The following is an 11,376-nucleotide window of genomic DNA, read 5'->3' as shown; positions in this document are numbered from 1 at the left end:
AACCCGTAAGGGTTTTCATGCGAAATAAAACTGCAAGACAGTAAACTCAAAGGATTCTCGGGACAACGGCAAATATTTTGAGGCATCTTGTAACAACAAGAGTGACAAGGAATGATCAAGAGAATGACAAGTGCATATAGATATCCATAGGGATATATCGGTGACAGTGGATTGCAAAGGCGATGAGCGCAAGGGTCTCAGGAAAATATCGAGGGATGTCCTTAGAATCTTCTCACGAAGCAGGTGATCTTCCGAAATGAGGGCTCTCCGGGGGGAAATAGTTACGAGAACCTAGAGTTAGAGTTAGCAAAATCATTTAACCTGAATAGAAGGGAGATTAGCGACGGCGTCAGGGCGACCGGGGCGCGTCGGGGGCGGGCTACGGAAAACTAACAAAAAGGGAAAAGCCCCCCCCCCGGGCCAACCGGCCCAACTACCGGCCGGCCAGCCCACCTGGCCCATCCGGCCTCACCCCACTCCCCTTAACCCCCCTGTCTCGAAACCCTAGCGGTCCCTCCCCACTCCCCACTCCCTCGAACCCCATCTCTCCCCTCGATCCCCTCCACCTCGCGGCGCGCACACACACACACATCGCGCCATGGAGAGGAGCTCCCTGCGCCCGATCCCCATGCCCCGACCACCGTAGCCCGCCCCCGACGCGCCCCGGTTGCCCTGACGCCGTCGCTAACCACCACCACATCACCGGCGCCACACCGCCATCGCCCGACGCCGCCCGGAGCTACCTCGCCGTCGCCGGATCTCGCTTCCCCGACTCCTCCCCGAGCCATGCTGCCGCTGACCCTACGAATCCGCAGTGAGGCCCCCGGCCTCCCTTCCTCTCTGCTCCTCGCGTCGTCCTGCGGTCGTGCACGCGCCGCCCGGTGCTCATGCTCGCGGTGAGCACGCGCGCACCCGCGCGCTAGCCTCACCTGTGGTCCGCGCCGTTGTCCGCCCCGGCGCGCTCCGGGCTAGGCTACGCAGCGCCTCACGCCCGTGGCCGCCTCCGGCGCTTCGGCGCCCGCCTTGCTCCTCCCTTTTGCCCCGCCGTGGCGTTGCCGCTGCCACACCGGTGCCGCGTAGGCATTTTCCCCCTCGCCGTGGCCTCGACTGGCCGCGTCCAGTTTGGGCACCCGCACCCGCATGCCGCGGCGCCCGTTAACGCGCGCCGGCATGCCCGTGCCCATTAAGGTCCATAGGGCCTATGACAGTGGGGCCCCACCCCCAGAATGATTTAAAAAAAAAGAGAGATAAAATTAATAATAATGAATATAAATTTAATTAATTAATTAACTAAATTAATTAACTTTATTAATCCTGTTTAATTAATGTAATGAATTAACTAACCTAACTAATCTGTTAATTAAGCTAATTAATTTGGTTAATTAGTTAACGGAGTATGACATGCGGGCCCACACGTTAGTTTGACCAGTCAACGCCCTGTTGACTGCTGACGTCATGCTGACGTCAGCATACACTATTCTGGATAATGTTAGAGATAAATAATTAAATAAATTCTAAAAATGATTAAATCTTTGATAATTAATGTAAAATAAACTGTAGCTCAGATGAAAATACTTTCTACATGAAAGTTGCTCAGAACGACGAGACGAATCCGAATACACAACCCGTTCGTCCGCCACACATCCCTAGCATAGCAAACACGCAACTTTCTCCCTCCGGATCATTTGTCCGAAAATGCGAAACACCGGGGATACTTTCCCGGATGTTTCCCCCTTTCGTCAGTATCACCTACTACCACGTTAGGGCGCACCTAGCACCGCATATTGCCATGTTACGCTTAGTGATGCTTTGATTGCTCTGTTATTTATTGTGTTCCCCCTCCATTACTTCTTTTCGATAGACCCCGAGACCGCTACCGGTACCCTTGTGATCGACTACATCGACGATGACCCCTTCTTCTTGCCAGAGCAACCAGGCAAGCCCCCCCCTTGATCACCAGATATCGCTTATTCTCCTCTATACTGCTTGCATTAGAGTAGTGTAGCATGTTACTGCTTTTCGTTAATCCTATTCCGATGCATAGCCTGACATTGTTGGTACATCTGTTGATACCATACCTGCAATCCTAAATACTTAGTATAGGATGCTAGTTTATCATCATTGGCCCTACATTCTTGTCAGTCTGCCTTGCTATACTACTGGGCCGTGATCACTCGGGAGGTGATCACGGGTATATACTATACATACATACATACTATACAGATGGTGACTAAAGTCGGGTCAGCTCGTTGAGTACCCGCAAGTGATTCCGATGTGGGGGCTGGAAGGTCAGGTGGCTCCATCCCGGTAGAGGTGGGCCTGGGTTCCCAACGGCCCCCGACTGTTACTTTGTGGCGGAGCGACAGGGCAGGTTGAGACCGCCTAGGAGAGAGGTGGGCCTGGCCCTGGTCGGTGTTCGCGGATACTTAACACGCTTAACGAGATCTTGGTATTTGATCTGAGTCTGGCCATTTGGTCTATACGCACTAACCATCTACGCGGGAGTAGTTATGGGTATCCCGGCGTCGTGGTATCAGCCGAAGCCTTCGTGACGCCAGCGACTGAGCGGCGCGCGCCGGATTGGAACGTAAGCCTGCTCTTGTATTAAGGGGGCTAGTTCTGCTTTCGGCCGCCCTCGCAATGTGCAGGTGTGCTAAGGGTGATGGGCCCAGACCCCTGTGCGCTTAGGTTTAGACTGGCGTGCTGGCCTCTCTGTTGTGCCTAGGTGGGGCTGCGACGTGTTGATCTTCCGCGGCCGGGCAATGACCCAGGAAAGTGTGTCTGGCCAAATGGGATCAAGCGTGTTGGGTTATGTGGTGCACCCCTGCAGGGAAGTTAATCTATTCGAATAGCCGTGATCTTCAGTAACAGGACGACTTGGAGTTGTACCTTGACCTTATGACAACTAGAACCGGATACTTAATAAAACACACCCTTCCAAGTTCCACAGACAACCCGGTGATCGCTTTTCCACAGGGCGACGAGGGGAGGATCGCCGGGTAGGATTATGCTATGCGATGCTATTGGAGATGCTACTTGGAGATGCTACTTGGAGGACTTCAGTCTACTCTCTTCTACATGCTGCAAGACGGAGGCTGCCAGAAGCGTAGTCTTCAACAGGATTAGCTATCCCCCTCTTATTCTGGCATTCTGCAGTTCAGTCCACTGATATGGCCTCCTTACACATATACCCATGCATATGTAGTGTAGTTCCTTGCTTGCGAGTACTTTGGATGAGTACTCACGGTTGCTTTCTCCCCCCTTTTTCCCCCTTTCCTTTCTTTCTGGTTGTCGCAACCAGATGCTGGAGTCCAGGAGCCAGACGCCACCGTCGACGACGACCCCTACTACCCCGGAGGTGCCTACTACTACATGCAGCCCACTGATGATGACCGGGAGTAGTTTAGGAGGATCCCAGGTAGGAGGCATGCGCCTCTTTCGATCTGTATCCCAGTTTGTGCTAGCCTTCTTAAGGCAAACTTGTTTAACTTATGTCTGTACTCAGATATTGTTGCTTCCGCTGACTCGTCTATGATCGAGCACTTGTATTCGAGCCCTTGAGGCCCCTGGCTTGTATTATGATGCTTGTATGACTTATTTTATTTGTAGAGTTGTGTTGTGATATCTTCCCGTGAGTCCTTGATCTTGATCGTACACGTTTGCGTGTATGATTACTGTACGATTTAATCGGGGGCGTCACAGGCAGGGATGCTCATGCTGGGCCCCGCGGTAATGGGGGTTCAGGTGGTTCTGGCGCTGCTGGACCGGCGACGAGCATGGATGGTTCCTCGACGGCGGCGTCGCCGGTGGGCAGGCAAAGACCATTTCAAATCTTCCGGGCTCCAGTGGGTTCCAGCTTCTGTCAGAATGTCAGCGACAGCTGCATGGCTGAGGTCACAGGTTCCGGTTTGGTGGCTGGGGCCAGCCGGGTCATGGAGGAGTGCGGCGACCAGCCAATAACTGATGGCCATGTGGCACCGGTACTGGAGGTTGGTCAGGTGGAATGCACGCGAAGCGCGGGCAGCCCGACAACGGCTTGTCCGCTTGTGGCTGCGCAACCGAGGCAGCATGCAGTAGGGCCCGCTGTCTCCCTTGCATCTGTGCAGCTTTCCAGATGGCGGGCGAGCGATGGTTTTGGGAACGTGGACCGGATCACAATAGGAGTTCAGGGTGGTGGAGAGGCGCTGCTGGTTGGTGAGGCTTTCTGCACCCGGTCGGTCCAGGTGGGGTCCCTGACTCTGGACTTATCGGATCGGGAAGGCGGACCCACGGTGCGAGGCATCGAGCCTTGGGAGCTGTTTCGCGTGAGCCTATCAGGATATGGGGGCGTGCATGTGGATGGGACGGGCCCATGCAGGAGCCCATGCACGTCATGAAGCGATGAGCTTTTGCACTCTGCGAAGGATGGGCTGATGGTTAGCGCTCAATTGGAGGAGGCAAACGCGCAGCTGGATGTAGGGAACATGCAGCTCGAGGAGGATGTGCCATGCACGCCCTTAGTGCAGGCCAACGTGGACGCATTGTGTGAGGAGATGAGGGTGGAAATCGCGCCTGTTTTGGTAAGGCCGGAGAGCCGTGCTCCAGCGGTGAGAGGGGAAATCCCGGTGAAGAAGAGGAAAGTGGATTTTCTCCTTCCAGAAGGAGTGCGAGGATAGCAAAGCATGCTACAACCAAGCAACAACAAGTTATCATCAAGAAGTTATGCTTGGCACATGAGGGGGAGGTGATCTCGGATGATGCTCTCCGCATGTACGTGGACTTGTTTTCCCGTCCCCTTTCGGATGCTCACATCGTGGTCGTGCTTGCTCTCTTCGGATGGGAGTTGCCAGGTCTCCCCCTGGCGGAGGAGGGCGTAGCCGCGCTGGTCTAGTAGGTGGTGCAATGGCAGGGTGGCTTGGTGGCATTTCTCAATGAATGCACATCCCCTCAAGATGATTGTGTGGAACGTGCGTGGTCTTAACGCGCGGGCTAGGAGAAGTGTCGTGTATCAAGCGGTTGCGCTGGTAAATCCAGCTATTGTATGTTTGCAGGAAACCAAACTGCATGATGTCTCACTCGCGGTTGTACAACAATGCTTAGGAAATAAATTTGGGAAGTTTTTTTACTTGCCGGCGGTGGGTACTCGTGGAGGAATCTTGGTGGCCTGGGATGACTCTATCACGCAATTGTCAAACCCACACTATACAACCAATACGCTCACGACGATTGTCAAAACATCAAGTGATCAAGAATGGTGGCTCACATGTGTGTATGGCCCCCAGGAGGAAAGGGAGAAGGTGGAGTCCTTGCAGGAGCTTGTGGAAAATTGGGACCTGCATGCGGGTCCGTGGCTAGTTGCGGGGGACTTTAACTTGCTGGTAAATCAGGAGGACAAAAGCAATGACCGGATCAATCGCAGAATGATGAGCAGATTTCGCTCCAAGCTTAATTCGCTCGAGTTGAAGGAGCTGTATCTCAATGGTCGGAGATATACGTGGTCAAACGAAAGGCAGCATGCAACTCTTGAGAAGATTGACCACGTCTTCGTTTCGAACGAGTGGGATGAGGCGTTCCCCTCATGCTTCCTCTTTGCGCTGGGAACGGCAATTTCGGATCACTGTCCACTGATGCTGGACATGAACATGGAGGTACACATACGAAAGTGCTTCAAGTTTGAATCATTCTAGGTTAAGGCGGCCCGTGGCATCTAATGTATATCTTACACTGCACAACAAGCTCAAAGCAACGACCATGTCTCTCCAGAAGTGGAGTGATCGGTGGATTGGTAATGTGAAACTACAAATACGTTTAGCACTGGAGGTGATTCACAGACTGGATGTTGCCATGGACACCAGACCCCTGTCGGTCGCGGAAGTGGAGCTTAGGAAGTGCTTGAAAAGGAAATTGTTGGGCTTATGTTCTCTTGAACGAACCATCGCTAGGCAGCGGTCTCGCATGCTGCAATTGCGCGAAGGAGATGGCAACACAAGATTGTTTCATCAACAAGCAACAAAGAAAGAATACTATCCGGGTTGTACGACACAACGGAAACCTGTTCACAGGTCAAGAAGAAATTGCGGGTGTAGTGGATGACTATTTTGGACAAGCTTTTGGCTTCTGTGCTGCAAGGACACATGCGCTAAACCTCGCGGCTCTTCAGCTACCGCAATTTGATCTTGAGCATCTTGAGGTGCCATTTATCGACGAGGAAGTTGAGAAGGTCCTAAAATCGATGCCACAAGACAAAGCACCAGGGCCAGACGGGTCCACGGGGCGTTTCTATGCCACGTGTTGGCATATCATTCGGGAGGATTTCATGGCAGCTATGGCATGCTTTTATAATGGAGATGTGAGAGGAATGGCCGCAATCATCAAATCGCTTGTTTCTCTCCTGCCCAAGAAGGATGGGGCATTGGATGTGGGAGACTTTCGGCCTATCAATCTTGTGCACGGAGCTATTAAGATCTTCGAGAAGGTTCTAGCCTCCAGGCTTGTGGTGGAGCTGCCAAAACTTGTTGGAAACCATCAAAGTGCTTTTGTCAAAGGAAGATCGTTGCATGACAACTTCATGTTAGTCCAGAGCATGGCTCGTCGTTTGCATGCTTTGAAGAACCCCGCTGTCCTTTTGAAGCTCGACATTTCGAAAGCGTTTGACTCGGTTCAATGGCCTTTTCTCTTGGAAGTTTGGGAGCGGTTTGGGTTCGGTTCGAGGTGGAGATCTTGGGTGTGTGGGATATTGGCCACGTCCACCACCAGGACAATGTTGAATGGCGACCCGGGCCGCACAATCTTCAACTACAAGGGGCTGCACCAGGGAGACCCTATCTCACCGATGCTATTCATCCTCATCATGGAGCCATTGCAAAGACTATTTGAGTGGGCAGCCAGCAGGGGTTTTTTGCAGCCGTTGGGGACAACGAGTATGAAGAATAGGCTCTCGTTCTTTGCGGATGACGTAGTCCTGTTTACCAAGCCAGAACCAATGGATCTTGCAATCTGCAAATGCATCTTTGATATCTTTGGTGAGGCATCGGGCTTGCGCATAAACATGAGGAAGTCAGTTGCTCTTCCGATATGGTGTTCGGAACAATGCATAGCTATGGCGAGTGAGGAGCTTGGCTGTCCAGTGGGAGCATTCCCGGTGCGTTATCTTGGACTGCCTTTGTCCATAAGAAAGCAATCAGCAACACAGTTACAATATCTGGTGGATCAGATGGCGAACCAGCTGCCAAAGTGGAAGGCTTCCCTCATGCCTAAAAGTGGTAGGCTTACATTGGTGCAATCTGTTCTATGTGCGATGCCCATACATGCGATGATGGCATTGGATCTTCCAATCAAAATGGTGACAGCCATGAATAAGGTGTGTCGAGGCTTCTTGTGGTGTGGAAAAGAGGAAGCAAACGGTGGAAATTGTGTAGTTGCTTGGGATGCGGTGTGTGCCCCTAAATGGGCAGGAGGCCTGGGGCTGCCCAACCTGAGATGGATGAATGTGGCAATGCAAGCTAGATGGCCTTGGCTGCAAAGGACGGACAGGGATAGGCCATGGAGTGAGTTCCAAATAAAAGTGCCTAATGACTCGATGCAAATCTTTCAAGCGGCAACAAAGTGCACGCCGCATGATGGTGTGGACACGCTTTTCTGGGAGGATAGATGGCTTGATGGACGGAGGATTCAGGAAGTAGCACCGACCATCTACAGCTTGGTTCCGAGCCGTGTTAGGAGGACGAGCCGGCCCGGAGAGGTGGTGTCAAATGGCTCTTGGGCTTACTGCATTAACCCTGAGCTGGACTCACATGCACTGCAAGAGTATTTGGAGCTTTGGCAAAGACTGCTGGCATGGGAACCCACAGAGTCTGGCCCGGATGTTTTCACTTGGTCCTGGGAAGCAAGTGGGCAATACTCGGTGCGATCAGCGTACGCTGCCAAGTTTTGGGGCCGGGAGGTGATTCCGACTGCGGAGTTAACGTGGAAATCACGAGCTCCGTCGCAATGCAAGTTCTTTACGTGGCTGGCTTTGCGCAACAGATGCTGGACGTCTGACAGGCTTGCTAGAAGAGGGTTGCCGCATCAGGACAAGTTCCCACTTTGTGACCAAGAGGAGGAGACAATAGACCATGTGCTGCTAACATGTGTCTTTGCCAGGACAATGTGGGCGGCGGTCTGCACGGCGTTGGTGAAGCCTGAGTGGACGCCAACCCCGCAGGATTCACTACAATCTTGGCTATGTACGAAGCAACGATTGAATACGATGGCCACAAAAGATCTGCATGCTATCTTACTACTGGCATTGTGGGAGTTGTGGAAGCATCGGAACGCTGTGGTGTTTGATGGCGAGTTGCCATCGCTCCACCAGCTCATGCGTAGAATAGAGGCGGAAGGAAGGACTTGGGCGCGTTCGGGACTTATGAAAGGAAATGTTGACTTCGTGTTTGCGGGTTTAGCGAGGTGGATTAGTGGGGAGTAGTAGTTTTATGTGTACTAGGTGTACTAGGTGGAGTGTTGTGTACATATGTGTGAGAAATCACCACACTTGTAATTGACTAGTGGAGGCTTTCTATGCCTTTCCTTCTTTAATATATGATATGCACACTCGTACATATTCGAGAAAAAAAACATCTGGGGGTCAAGGTGGCGTGTAACCCTGTCCCTTGGGAGGGAGGAAACCTCATGTCAGTTGAGTTAAGTTTGTGCTCTTGGCGCAAACTATCTACCACCTGACGCCACTCATCTTTCCCGTGGGTATTTTTGGCGCCTTTTGAAAGATTGAGGATTTGTTTGGGGGGGAGGGGGTGTGGTTGTAAGGAAATCTTGACGGCTTGAGGTTGTTGGGTCGGAAAGCGTTTTGTATCGATGGAACTTCTCCTCCTACTAAACGAATATCATCGGAAGGACAAAAATAAAATCTGAAAAGACGCGTACACCAGTCAAGTAATTTAAACCTAGTAGGATGATTCTAGCACACGAATTCTAACCATCTGAGTTACGCTCAACTCGTCCATGTTCAGTTCAGCTGCGAAGTCTCTTTCGCGAGCGACGTGACTCTTTATTCCCACCGGAAAAACGTGCCTGCAGCGGCCTCAGAGCACATCTATCAATCAATCCACGGTGATCCCTCCCAAATCCGGCATGTCGCCTAACCAGTTCCGGGGACGAGTCCGATGGGAATCACTTCCATTTCGGGCAAGCAGCAAGTGGCGAGCAGGCGCCGCGAGAGCCAAGCATCGGCACCGCACGTGCGTGATTGAAACGACTCGGCCCCGTCTGTCGATCCATCGATCGTTCCATCGCCAACGGAAAGCGAGAGCGCACATTCACTCGGATGATGAGATGAGATCTATCCTCTGCTCTGGTTTGGTTTGGTTTGGTGGACGCGACGGGGTTACAGCTGTACGTGTCCTTGTCACCGTCGAGTGTGCATTGCAACAGTGAGGCGAAAGTGGAACAGGAAAGAATGTGCTTAACTTTCTTCTAATTAAGTTTCTTCTTCTAGTTAACCCGACTGTGGACTCGTAGCACTTGCGATCCATCGTTTCGGGTTTGGTTTACACATGCGCTCGCCCTCCCCAAATGGAAGCACATCAAAATAAAGCTAAAGCAGACTTTGCCCTCCTCCAAACATGGCAATGTTGCATATGCCAAGCCAACAGCAATTTAGGGGCACGTGGCTCTAATCTAGTAATACACTGCACGTGCCTTCTACGTATTACCAATGCCGCCCTCGGCGCGCCTATATAAACACCGACGCCTTCCAATCGATCAAAATTCAAACACTCGTCTCTGCCCTGCTCAGCTTCACCGAGGACAACACTGGACTCCTCTGTTGTTCCCGAGAGAAAAAAAACCTGACTAGGATGGCCAGGATGATGTGCGGCCGCGCCGGCGAGCCGGCAGTGCGCAAGGGTCCGTGGACGCTGGAGGAGGACCTCATCCTCGTCGGATACATCTCCCAGCACGGGGAAGGCTCTTGGGACAACCTCGCACGCTCTGCTGGTAAGAGTAGACTCGATCAAAGATTACTTTTCCAAGATTTGTAATGCATTGCTGCCAGGCGAGTTGAATCTCGAAGCTTACAAAGATTTTTCGTCTTTCTGATGATGTGTCGATTCGGTCAGGTCTGAACCGGAACGGGAAGAGCTGCAGGCTGCGGTGGCTCAACTACCTCAGGCCGGGACTGCGGCGCGGCAGCATATCGCCGGAGGAGGACATGGTCATCCGGGAGCTCCACTCGAGGTTGGGGAACAAGTGGGCCGAGATCGCCAAGCACCTCCCCGGCCGGACCGACAACGAGGTCAAGAACTACTGGAGGACCAGGGTACACAAGAAGGCACCGCACCAGAACCAGTTTCCAGCGCAACCCGCGAGCGAGGCGACAACGTCCGTGTCGGCGTCGGCGTCGACGAGCCACGCCAGCTCCACCGTCGGAGACGAGTACACGCAGACGAGCTTCCCTTACCCCGAGCTGAGCTGGGTCGCAACCGACCACCACGAAACGGTCGATGTGGGCGCGCCGACGGCGCGCTTCTTTCCGTCTGAGTTCGGCGGTAACTTTTGGAACGTCCCAGACAATTTCTGGGAGACTCTCCCGCTTTCAGACCCAGTGTACGAAGCACTATAGACTCGGCACACTGCTGCAAGCCTGCAACTAGCTAGACACACAGAATTGTTCTGCGCTTGGATGCATGCTAGTATTTTCCAGAGCGTAAAATATGCTGATATCTCTACTGGGACAATAGTAGTAGTAGCGCGGTTTATTTGACCGAGAAAAAGCATTACGCGGACTTGATCAATTATGCATGGTGTAAGCAAGGCAGTAGATGAACCATGGTTTGTTCCGATGAGTGTGCAGGTGGACGTGCTAGCAAATGCACGTGCAATTTTAATTTCGGACAAGCAAGAGGTTTGTAACGTGCTCTCAATCCGGAAATTTGGCGACTTCCTCGTTGCACCCTCGTGTCCACTTTCTCATTTCATGCTAACTATACACTACTTAGCCTGCACAGAACATGACATCCAAGTCAGGAGCAAATTAAAGAGCCTTCCTACCTAGTCCTATCCTTTTACTTAAGACAATCAATATCTACATCTTGTGTGGCGGGACTTTTCTACGGCCGGGCTCCTCAAATGCCCCTTATATGCCCCTTATATGTGATACGTTAGGGCAAACGGTCTCGTCAGTGACCGGTCAGAAAATCGCGACCCATCTATCCCATATCCAGCCCATGTCCGGGAGGCCCGGATATGCCTGGGCGCGTCCGTCACATTGGATCCGACAGACAGGACCCATCACAAATTTAATCAAATCCCATAGGCCTAGCCCGACCAACCCTTTCCCTCTCCTCTTTTCTCCCTCGTCGGCACCGCCCCTCCCCTAGCTACGTCGTCACCCTAGCTCCACCA

General features: G+C 52.4%; 1 protein-coding gene across 1 annotated transcript; it reads left to right on the top strand.

The window, feature by feature from the left end:
* The first annotated feature begins 9,755 nt into the window (after nucleotides 1-9,755).
* LOC123065464 (MYB-like transcription factor EOBI) lies at nucleotides 9,756-10,870 on the top strand. Its single transcript, XM_044488735.1, has 2 exons — nucleotides 9,756-9,969; nucleotides 10,092-10,870. The coding sequence occupies exons 1-2, from the start codon at nucleotides 9,831-9,833 to the stop codon at nucleotides 10,592-10,594; spliced, it is 642 nt and encodes a 213-aa protein (XP_044344670.1). The 5' UTR covers nucleotides 9,756-9,830; the 3' UTR covers nucleotides 10,595-10,870.
* Nucleotides 10,871-11,376: the final 506 nt, after the last annotated feature.

This window comes from Triticum aestivum, chromosome 3B (genome assembly GCF_018294505.1).
Source record: "Triticum aestivum cultivar Chinese Spring chromosome 3B, IWGSC CS RefSeq v2.1, whole genome shotgun sequence".
Taxonomy (NCBI): Eukaryota; Viridiplantae; Streptophyta; class Magnoliopsida; order Poales; family Poaceae; genus Triticum; species Triticum aestivum.
This window is presented reverse-complemented; position numbering and strand designations above follow the sequence as displayed.